Raw genomic sequence first — 12,449 nt, 5'->3', positions numbered from 1 at the left:
ATAAGAACAGACATATGCAAATTGAACAAAAATCAAGCTATCGCGCATCTCTCGTGAATGCATCGCTTTATTTTACTTCATATTCTTCCCTTGTTTAATTTCTTATTATCGGATCTTTTTTCACTACCTTAATTTAACACTACTTTAATAAGCTCGATCCTGGAAGTTTCGATCAAAAGTAAGATACGCATTTATCTTACACTCTTGCGTTCGTGAAAAGTGTATTGTACCAGAACATTGCAATTAGCGACACGGTCGATCGACGATTTAATTGCGACGCGAGGGGCGGCGGTTCTCCATTGTCTGATCAAGATACGCCTCGCTCTCAGGGATTGCACTGCCGGCAATTTAAGCGCCTTTTCAAAGTACCGGCGTGGGGTGTCGTGTCATCGGTGCACGTCGGGATACTCTGACGAGCCGAGCACCTGCTAATTCTTCGTCGGCGCCTGGCAGCAATTAACTCTCTTCAGCGTCCGATATAAACCGGTCAATACAAGTTCATTACGTTGACCCGTCCCAATACACGATATGCCCGATTACATCGACGTGACACTGTTGGTACTTCAAAGAAAAAGATACGGCTGAATGATTCCGAAATGTCTGATAATCTTATCGAAATATTCCATTCGTAAAATTATGGATGTTGTTAAATCTTGTCAAATAAGATCGATCGTATTGTTTGTAACAACGAGAGAAAGGTATGACATTATCTTAGACGTGCGATTATAGGATTTAGACATGATCGGGCTATTTCGAATCTACATTTATTTAAGATGAGTTGTTCGATGTTTATGTAGAAGAGCTCATTTAACAAAAATTCTCCGCCGATTTTTCGAATTATAGAGATAATGCATCGGGTGCTGCATGCCTCATTCGTAAATTGTCAAACGTTAAAACCGATTTGAAAGCTTTCGATGCAGATTTGCATTTCCGTATTGTTTATCGACCCACTGTGTGTATACACACGGCAATGCCGAATCACCGTCAGTGACCGTCGTGCTAATTGCGTTAGCATGTATTTGCCAACTAGTTAAACGGCTGCTAATATTTGCTCCCGGGACCTTGGAGTGCATTTGAATGTACGCAACGCCACGAGGTAATCACCGGTTCTAGTAATGACCTGCAAATGAATCTACTAGGACTACTAGTATCAGGCTTATACTAGTATCAGGCGGCCTCAGCAAGGGAGATGAAAAATTAATTCGTGTCAAGCCAACATTCTTGTTCATAATTTATTAACAATACAGTCCAGAAATTTATGCAAATTGATTCTGTCGCCTGCGCGCGAATGTCTTACGTAACGCAAGAAACCGAGTTTCCTGTTCACGTAACGCTTCTCGGTTGGAAATAAGAATCTTTGCGCGTATTTTCTGCATACCCGTATTATGTGTGTGCGGTTTCTTCTCTGCCTACAAATTCAAACTCTATCTAATTGCACAGAAAAGAATTTTTAAAGCTAATGAAATTTAACAATGCGAAAGGGTTTAAGGTTTTATTAAAGAAAATCTGTTCTGCATCTTCTGAAATTTTTCCATATATTATCATCCCTTAGTTAGTTTTTCCAGGTTATTTTACATGAGAATGCCCGAAAAGAATACCCGAAAATTTATGGCCGCTAGTGAGCGCGCTCTTCCCCTAAATAGCTATGTAGAGAGAGCGTAACTCTGACTGGCGAGATGCGATAAGAATTGTTACACACCCAGAAAAGCATCTCCAGGCGAGCTCAGTTCGTGCGGGAATATAAAAGACTCCATTTAAAAATTGAGACGCCACCGAGTTCCGAGCAATGTACCAAATGTAATATGCATCACTAACTATAAGTATTAGCTTCCGCATGCTCAGGAATTCCGAATTTTAGGAAATGGATTATTTTTCCGAACAACAAAGAATAGAAAGAACAATAAATTTATATAATCTATATTACATAACAACGCAATAATGCTTGAGAATTTTTCGTATAAAAAAACTAAATTATATATTTTCATCAATCTTCTATCAATATTTAGAAGTGATATTGAAAGCTGTTTTAATATTGAACAATATTCAGAAATTTTTGGAAAAAGATTCCCAAAATTGTAAGTAGAATCTTTGTATTCTGAAATTTTTTTTACAGTTAGACAAAATCATTAAACCTCTAAGCTAGAAATACAAAATTTTTCGCGGACGAATGCTTTTACGTAACACCGTTTATCATTGCATGACCAAGTGTAGTCAGATAGCGACTTAGTTTTATTCATGATTCTTGCGTCAACAGTTGGTAAATAGCGAAATTATGTAGTATTTGCTATTTGAACCTGGCCCGCTCGTCGTACAGGTGCAAAAGCTCAGGATATACTCGTGTTTATTGCTTTACTTTTTTCTGAACGCTTAATATATCGCGTATAACTTTCTACCGATTAATTTCGGTCGCAAATCAAGATTAAATCTAGGTTAATGAGAAAATAATTTCGTATTTACTCCCTAGCACAATTAACAATAGTTAATGACTGCACTTTCGAGGAGTCAACAGCGGTTATTGTACTTTACGTGAGGTCGGAGGGCACGCCAGCGAGAACGTCGTTAAACGAGCCGGATTCTCCTTTCAGCGAGACCCTTCCAATCCTGACAAATCGTCCGCGACACCTTCCAAAGTACACACACACCACACACCTCCGGCATCTTTAAACCACAAAAGATCCCGCTCCGGCTTTTCGCCCCGTGCTCCGCGTTTCCTTTCGCGATGCGCGCCGCGTTGGAGATTTTATCTCGTCGTTCATCTCGGCGTCTCACCCTATCCTTCCTTATTATCCGCAGACTGCGACGTCTTAATAGCGCGAATTTAGCGAGAATTTCGAGTGCTGTCCTCGTAAGAGCGGCCATCGATGGTGAACGCCGACGACGCGCGATAAAATGCTTTATCTTCTCACTATAAACGTCTCGCGTTATCATCATTAGCGTCTTCATCCGTCGTTCCGCGTCATTATCCACCGTCCGATACTTTAAACTACGGCATACCTGCTGTAGGAAGCGAGATCCGCCGACTCCTACTCTCTCTCTCTCTCTCTATGCTCTCACTTAAAATCTTATCTTGCGACCGGAATTAGAGCCTAAGTACTCTCTTCCGTCGTTTTTTATACAGAAGATAATTTAGTTTGTTTTTTAATTGTCGATGAATCATCGCTACATTAAGCTAAAAATAATAATTCGTCTCTCTTACTACGTCAAAAAATTATTCCTTATTAGCACGCTTTTAAAAAGCTTAAATTAACATTTTAGCGGTATGTAAATTTTTCTAAATTAATTATGAATATAAATGTCCGAATGTACATTCTTATTCTAATTTCTAATTACATATGTATTTATATTTATACATTTTTACACGTATATTCTTTTTTAAAAGGTAACGTGCGTTTATATGTTTATAATGTAGATTCTCAGGAATTGGAATCGACCTACATAATAATTGACGTTTGTTAACGATTGTTCTTCGACTGTTGTGAATTATTTGCGAAATTAAGTAGCAATAAGTTCTTCGCAAATAAGAACGAAACCCATTGAACTTCGAAGTGAATTACGCTAGAGATATATGCTTCATTCAGAAGCCATGAGCCTGCATATCGAACCTTTTCACTAGCACGCCCAAGTTCTACCCAATTGAGTCGGTGAATATCTCCGCGTAATGGAAGGAAAAGACCTTCTCTGTGAAATGTCGAAGTTCAACTACCTTCCCGCATCTACCCTATACACTCGTATAGGATAGATACTCAGATACGCAACTCCTCGTCCTAGCGCCTAGCCCTTACTTACATGCGTCGCACGATTCGATACTCATTGGCATAATGCAATTTCTGGCACGTATGAGTATCCCGCCTCGCTCGCTGTCAATATCTCGGTTTTGTTTGCGATTAGAAACGACGTGCGAAACTTCCTCACGTTTAACGATAGACGTATATCGGGTTCTCGGGAATCTTCCATCTGCTTAATTTTATCATGCGTACCTAATTTTGAATATTGAGTTGCGAAGCTAATTACAAAGTTGTAAATTAGTCTATACTGTAATTAGACAGTTGCAGGAAATTAAGCCAATTTTAGATAATATAATTCGCATCACATACATGTATTGAAATATATATGTATTAAAATACACATTATTTGAAATTATAAATAGAATTTTATCCTAAATTTTGAGAAATTATAGATAACAGCTTTAATCAGTAATCCTAAATTAAATTCTCAGAATTTAGGGGTAATGTAACCTAAAATAGTAACTTTAATTAAATTTCCTGCCTTCTGTCTTTCACCGGATGACACCAGTTGTTTCACTGTGAGGAATTCATGCGGTTACTAGAATACTGATACCCCGGTGCAAGATGCTCGAAGCGTTCAAAACCGTATATCGTTGGATGCCGACCGCTTTTAATTAAATTTTTATTCACCGCCGTAATACGCTCGCATATTCAATAACTAACTCCGCTACAAGGAGAGAGTTGTTTTACGCGGAACAATTTATGTTGCAGCTGGAGCCGCTCCTGAGGAAACTAACCAAAGGTCCAGTTCTGCACACAATCGCCACTCTCTCACGAAGGGTAAGTTTGGAACACAATTGTATTCAGGGTATTTTCGTTTGCTGTAATAAAACACTGTAGTCTACCGAGCAGAAAGGATCATTACATTGTATTTCAAAATAGACAATTAAATAATTTGATAGTCTTAGCAATACTAAGAACAGCTCAAATTTAATAAATAATTTTTAATTTTTTTAATTTTCTTGCAGATATTATTTTAATGAAATACCTTTGTTATATAAATGATATAAGACGGTGTGCTCGGTAGCTAACGCTGTAGAATTTCATTTACCAAGCTTTTTTCTCCTTTTCTCATCTATCTTGATGTATCCTAGCTGGTTTTCGTCGAAACTCTAAAAAGCACCAGCTCGGAAACTTTTCATTACTTCGTAGCGAGTGTGACGCTCGATGTGATACCTCTCACGGTGGCTTTTTGACATTTACACGGCGGATTTGGATGCACTTTTCAATATCGCACCCCGTGTCTACCGACATTTCCGACATATAATATGCTTGAGGGCACAGCTTGATCATTTATTTGTGATACAAATAGTGACACAGACATACGTACATACAAGTACACAGGTCAGTTTTTATTGGAGAAGCTTGAAAAATATTTGACACTTCCAGCACGTTATATTTTCAAAATGCAAAGAATCACGACACAAAATTGCTCAAAGTGTTTAAAAAGGAAATAAGAAACGTCTGCTTAGTTAGCTTTTTTCTATCGATTCTATCAGTATAAACGCTCCATGTTTAAGATTCTGCTAATTTTTGTTAAATTATGATGGTATTAAATAATCTATTTCATAAATTTCCTCATTTCGTTCCTTTTAAAAACGAGTGAAATCACTTAGCAAAGTTTCACGAAAACAACCAGTTCGCCAAATATCTAGCGTAAATTCAAAGTCCTTGGCGAATTTTCATAGAAATGTAGGTTTGTACGTCACCGATATTCCAGTCGATAATGATATTAATCTCGTAACTGGGAAACCGCGTAACTGCTTTTCAATCTGTGGTGGAATTGAGAGCACTATCGAGTCGCTACGAATTCGTAATACGACCTCTGGGTCACGGTAGATAACGAGTGAAATTCTCTCAGTTCGACCTGCGAAACGGTCAAGTGGATTTAATAACGCTTCAATTGCGCTCCGCGCTTTTGTGAGAGATGCCGTTAGTTTAATCAATCGTAAAAAGCACCCGTGAAATTGCTAATAAGTCCTTCGTACAGCCGGAAAAATTGCGCGCATGGTAGCGCATAATAAAAATGGAATTCGAAACGAAGAACGCGATGCGTAATTTATTACACAATTGTATAATTTGATACGTTTCACTGATTGGCATAATTAAGTCTGGACTGACGAGGTCCATGCGTCGAATATGAGTGTGTGCATTCGTGTAACTCGCGCCAGATAATTTATTAAATATATCACATTAATTTATACTTAATTATGTATGTGGTTGAAAGTTTAATCGAAAGTTTAAATTGTCTTTTATTTTAATAACAGGTTTTACGAGAATAATGCGAGAGAATGGGAAAATATTATCTGGGGTGAATATTCGTGTGTGTGTCTTTCCTCGAGTTACTTTCTCCAGTTTACTTAAAATCTAACGAAGTACTTGTAAAATATTTAAAATGCCTTTGTTTAACTAAAAGACGGAGAGAATTATCGAGACTTTAAATTCGAAATATAAATATCGTTCGTGCTCAGGAAGCACGTTCGCTCGTTAAATATTAGTAAAACACTAGTGCTCGAGAAATGAGGTCAATTTCGATCATTAACCACGACCTCATTAAAAATTTAAAAAATATTCCTAAAAATATATTTTAGTCGTATCGTATGATCGATAGACAGAAATTGATCTTGCATAAATTGTAAATTTAATACATGAATATATAAGTAAATATTAACATCATAAAATGTAATCATAAAAAATAAATGATTATTGATTTAATATGAAAGTTTTTCTAAAATTTGTTCTTTCACGTGTAATAAATATCTTGGTGTCATCACCCGACGCGATAATTAACACTTCAGCAAACGTCAAAAGCACGATCATCGATGAGAGAATCTCGTTACTCGCGGCAACACCTCGTGGACCATTCGCCTAGCTTAAACCAACCGCGTATCTATTCGCATTCTACACCGCCACTCGAGCAAGGTTGGCGAGATAGAATAGGACGAGTGGATGAATAGAGAATTCGAGAGGAAAAGCCGGGGAGATGGAAAGAAGTGAAGGGAGAGCGAATTGAGAAGACAACATCCGTGGTACGGAGACAGCAAGAGATGGAAGCGACGGATTCCATTGTTTTCCGACCCACTTCCAGACGAAGGGAGATTAACAGAGTCGTGTGTATCCACCGACGGATTTTCCAGCGTTTGAGCCTCCAAGACGATGACGACGGAGGTTGTGACTGCAGCTGTATGATAGATATCCCACCGGTTCGAACGAGCGCATCCCTCCGGGCGACGGCGACGGCGCGCGTCGCGGTTGTGTCACTTATGTTCGTTAAATTGTCTCGGTTACTGCATTGTCTTTACCTATCTTCTCGAAATTGCGGACACACCGCTGTAAATATCGCCGAGACAATCGGGATTTTAACGAACCACCTGCCTAAAACAATATCATGTGTTGGAAAGGACGATTTATTGTACTAAGGCACTTCCATGCATTCATTAACAAGCAGTTTTTATAACTTGACAATCCCGCAGGATACGTCTTTTTTCATCGCAAGGATTTACTATTTCCTTTTTCTTTTTTATTCTGGAAATATATATGTATATTATATTTAAGCTCTTTTTGTAAAATTCTTTTGAAATGCCGCTTCGCAGTCCGTTCTGAAGCATTTCGGTTTCTCATGCATTTAATTCATAATTCTTCGCGCGTTGTATTTAACGCAACCGCATTGTTCTTTATTTGTTATTCCGTTGATCCATTCGTCAAAAGCGGATGAATTAACGGCGATATTGTGTGGAGGACAGCTTTCAGAGAGATGGATGGTTCAGGACGCATTGTGCGTTTCCGAATGACCGGAGATTAACAGCTTTAATAGGGACTGCGTGCAATACCAAACGATGGATTTTGCATCTACATCCTCCGAGAGTGCTGCTTTAGAGATTATTATCTTCGCCTAGACGTCTTTGGAAGTTCTTTGTTCGCGACGGTCGAAGAAGAAAAATCTGTTTGATCAGGATAATGGGCAGAGGAGACGAGAACGCGCTTTGTAGTAAACTTTTTCTCTCGTCATTCTTTTATCCGCGAGAATGCGATTACGTGTCATGCCCGCACTGGGTTCCGTATATTATTAACGTTGTTTATCCAAACGTAAAATGTTGGTTCTTGATTAAATACGAGAGTGTTGAAGATTGTTTTACTTATATTACACAATCCTCCAAAAAGAGATTTATTGACAAAAGCACGGCGCGATGACGCAGATGTAAATGATAAAAAAGTTCCTATTTTAACAATTCATGATTTTTTGCAAACTTTGCAGTGTAGAGTCTGTCAATTTTCTCATAAATGGTTAAGTGAAACAGACACGACGCGAGATATCAAACTTCCATATATACGGTGATTTTTTTGCCTCGGCTCTTTAGTTTTCTTTACTTTACGATTTTCGAGCGCTCCACTCAACGTCTTGAGCTGTACCGCTTCAGCAAGTATCGAGTATTTCCCCAGTGATTCGATACGAATTCGTCTTCCAAATTACATTTGCGAGCAAGTGGCTCTCGGCAATTTCCCATCTTCGATAAAAGGAGAGCGAGTCTTCAATTACTATCGCATGTTTGAAAAATCCAACGCTGCTTTCATCGTCGAGAATCCTCTTCTGCATGTTACGACGTAACTCGATATTCGAAAATGTCTCCTTTTCACATCATCCCTGCAGTCTTCGGCATTTCATTCCTCCCGTTCTTCGGCATTTTCTCTCTACCTCGTTCCCATTCGACTCCGTGGCCGCATTACTAATGACACGTCCAATTACCATCGGTGGTAGGTGTATCGTTTCCTCCTTCTTTGTCCCCGCACTCTTTCGTCCCTTCCTCCCGCCTGGTATTTGCAATCAGCGAGCGGAAACAACATTGGCAGCTTGACGGTCGTACCCGTTGACGCTTGTCGAAAAATGGATCGTCGACGAAGAATGAAAATAAGCCGGTCGCGTTGCAATTAGCGAGTGTAGGAGAAAGTGGGGCTTCTATACATCGGATTCATGCAATCTCGATGCAAAGTGAACGATTTCGTTGGCACCGATTGTGTATACGCGAGATAACGAGGTGCCGATCAATACCTCGTCGCTCGACGAAAATGTAATTTCGAATATGAGATTTATTTAATGAATGGCATTCGTTGCGCAGATAGGTTTACAGTATTTATTTATTACAAAATAAACTTTAAAAGATCCGCAACATAATTAGACATTTAATTTAAACGGCTTTCTTCAGAAATAATAATATCTCGTTTAGCAAGCAATATGTGTGTATCGTGGTTGAGTAAATCGAAGTGTCATGTAACATGCGCGACACTGTCGTCTTTAGGTAAACAATAAACTACAACCAGTGCTATATCTACAACGCACTTTGATATCGTTGGTCGTTAAACACATACGTCTTTTGCCGACACAGCGGCAGCCGCTTATCACACGACGAGTATTGCGAACTTTATAACTCTCTCAGAGAATGTGTATATCTTCGAATTTGTCTTCCGCAGAACAAACGATGCACTGGTTCGCCCAGATTGGTGGTGATGACTCCTTCGCTTTGACAGGTATGCTCGGCGTGAGCTCAACGTGCTTCGATAATGATTGTGTGACTTGTGTGTGAAATACTCTCTTTACAATATTGACAGAATCGTCGTGTTTGATGTATTTGATGCGATTTCTAATTGTAAGACCAAGAGACTGCATCCCAACCCGTTAAAGAGCGTAACTTGTGTGCAGAAACACATCTAATCTTTCGGAAGTAATGATTATAAAGAAGAAAATGATATATGTATCATGATTCTAGTTTTGTCACTCAAGAGATTCCATATAATTTGTGCTGCTAACAAAAAATTAATGTACCCCAGTGCGGTAATTTCAATGTGATTTGCAATTTGAAATTGAGATAATTAATATCTGCGCTATAATTAGAAAGGCTAAAGACTGCTGCCTGAATATATCCGTCTGTATTCGATTTTATGCAACGAAGAACGTGACAAATCCTGATGCGGATTTCTATTTGCACGAGGATCGAATTTAACTAACTGTAAGCATAAGGAACAATCATGTCTGAGTATTTAAAGAGATAAAAAAAATATAAATATGTTATATGAAATATGAGTCATGACATATTTGTCCTTTTAACGACAAGCCGCAGAATGATATTATAATTCCCAATCACGTTTATTGGGATCTGTCAAATTGATGTTGCTAGGTGATCATTTAACAAGGCTGATGTTAAACGTTTTCATTGATTTTTCAGTCGACACGCACTATTTCATGAAAAAACGTATTCATGCAACAAATAACAATGATTCTAACGAGTCGTGTAATTTGGCAATTGTGTAACGGAGTGCGTATTCGACGAATAATGTGGTTAACGCTTTCCAGTTTGAATACTAATCCCTTGATATGTTTATAAATTTAATAAACGATATTGAAAAAAGTATATCGCGATATTTACTAATATCGCGAAATGTGTCGTTGCATTCGCGAACGTGAATCCCGTTTAAATATAATATAAACATGATAAATACACTGTAAAAACGTTTTTTCTCACATGTCCTAATGTAAACGGATTATTTTACAGAGTAAAATATATTTTCTTAAAAAGTAAAAATAGAGTAAATATATTTTATTAAAATATATGTATACGTTGTATTTTTTAAATTAACATTTCTTTCTGAACTGTTAAATTATGCTAGACGCTATGAAATTTTCTACATAATATTATATCTTGATCCATGTATTGGTAATAATAGAGGCTGATTAAATAAGCATATTTTTTCACTAGTACACGATTCTCAGCTTGTCTGGAAAGCTTCTTAGCGAATGCGGCTCACATTTTTAATATCGCATTCAGTGAAAAAGATTTTCTTTCTATATCATAAGAAGCGATCATAAGCCCGTTTTTCATCGTGCTTGTAAAACGAATGTCATCTGCAAAGCAGATTTATTCCGCAGCCTTTTCTTAGAGTCCGATTATCTTTTTCAAAGAAATTAAAAGGCAGAGGATTATATGATGGAAATGTCGCTTTGAAAAATGAGAATTGTCATTTTATAAAATGGAGATATCGCAAAAGGAGGCCGAAGATAAGATTACTAGGCAAAGAGCAGCCATGAAAAGACAATGTATACTTTATACATTGATATACATATTAGAAGAACTAACTAGAATAAATTTTTGTTATTTTAAATTTTATACACTTCTTTGTTTTTAATTCTTAATTATTTCATTAATGAAGTTTTGTATTTGTGTATATACCAAAAGTTATCAGAACCTATCGATATTAATGTCAACACGATTTGTCCATTACTTTTCCCCGTTGCAACATCTGTCCACAGTCTTGCATTAACAGAGCAACCACGTGCATGTAAATGCCCACTTGTTTTAATCGTACAAGCACACATTTGCATACCATATCACTATACACGACAGGTGCATACCGTAACCATTTATTCATTCATTCATGCGTTCATTCGTACGTGCTGTAGTCTTAATACTTGAATCTTACGTGCACACGCACATGTCTCGCTTTCTTCTCGGCAGATGTGAAGCGCCCGCGAAGTCTCTACGACGAGGACTCCCTCGACGGCGATCGTCCTTACGAGAATGAAGGTATCAACGTTTTCAAGGGCACTGTACAGACCGTTCCCCTTTTTCCTTCTTCGAGTAGACTTTTCCTCTTTCAGTAACACTTAATAAGCTAACAACGTCTTTTAACGCTTTCGATTTAAATCAATTTTAACAAATAACAGTGGCAAAAAATATTCGTGTTAATCTCGCATATTTCTGTATTTTGATCTGATAATAAGTAAACTTCAGTTATGTTGGACATTATCTAATCGCGCCTTTTATCATGTGAGATTCTCTGAATGAATATTTTGTAAATAGCTATTTTTATTACCATCCCGATGTATTATATACATACATATATATCTACTCTATCTTTTCGTATTGTTAAGAAAAGTGTGAGATAAGATTCCCTTGTAATCAAGATAATTCTTGTTCCTTTACACACACATATACACACATTCTTGTTATATAAGTTACTTTTAACAATTAATTATTTATGACAGTATTTGATAATGTTACTTTCTCGATAGGCTTTTATTGTATTACATTTACTTTGAAAATTGTTTAAAATTATTTATTTCTAAATTCTTTCTTTCATTTATGGCTTAGAACAATCTTTTACAATTTGGATTGTAAATTGTTTTAATGTAATTAAACCTGCTTAACTGAAATTTCTATTACTAAATATGTAATTGAGTGAAGAAATGCGATTAAAAACTTTGTATAATATTCTAAAAGAAAATGCGTTGATTTCTAATCGAATTCACTTGTTTGCGAAAAATAATCGATACAAACTCAGCATTTGCATTAGTTGCATTTGGACAGGCAGATACTAATATGTTCGCCTCGCGTTGTTCACAGGACGGGAGTCGACGGGAAGCTCGAAGGAGTTGGACAGGGCGAAGCTCGTCCGCGAGAGGCAGAACGAGGAGCGGCAGCGGAAGTTGGAGGAACTCAGGCAGCAGGCTCTCGCCGCGCAACGCTTCCGTGAGCAGCGTGAGGAAGAACGACGAAGACGAATCGATGAGCTCAGATCGCGTGATAACGACAGGTTTGTTAATTCAAAATCCCATAATTAAGAGAATCTAATTAATTAATCTAATTAATCAATTTCATATATACAATTTGAAGA

The 12,449-nt window shown here is 37.6% G+C and overlaps 1 protein-coding gene across 44 annotated transcripts in view; it reads left to right on the top strand.

Moving 5' to 3' along the window:
• The window catches only part of LOC139818089 (uncharacterized), a 151,146-nt gene that overhangs the window by 123,762 nt on the left and 14,935 nt on the right, over positions 1 to 12,449 (top strand). For 26 of the 44 annotated variants that reach the window (XM_071786551.1, XM_071786545.1, XM_071786548.1 and 23 more), the window contains 4 exons: positions 4,497 to 4,565; positions 9,252 to 9,308; positions 11,291 to 11,359; positions 12,179 to 12,368. In XM_071786551.1, the coding sequence (XP_071642652.1) occupies positions 4,497 to 4,565; positions 9,252 to 9,308; positions 11,291 to 11,359; positions 12,179 to 12,368 (385 nt within the window). The remainder of the gene's footprint in view (positions 1 to 4,496; positions 4,566 to 9,251; positions 9,309 to 11,290; positions 11,360 to 12,178; positions 12,369 to 12,449) is intronic. The other 18 variants (XM_071786561.1, XM_071786552.1, XM_071786562.1 and 15 more) reach the window with 2 other exon arrangements.

The sequence above is a fragment of the Temnothorax longispinosus genome, chromosome 8 (genome assembly GCF_030848805.1).
Source record: "Temnothorax longispinosus isolate EJ_2023e chromosome 8, Tlon_JGU_v1, whole genome shotgun sequence".
In the NCBI taxonomy this organism is placed as follows: Eukaryota; Metazoa; Arthropoda; class Insecta; order Hymenoptera; family Formicidae; genus Temnothorax; species Temnothorax longispinosus.
This window is presented reverse-complemented; position numbering and strand designations above follow the sequence as displayed.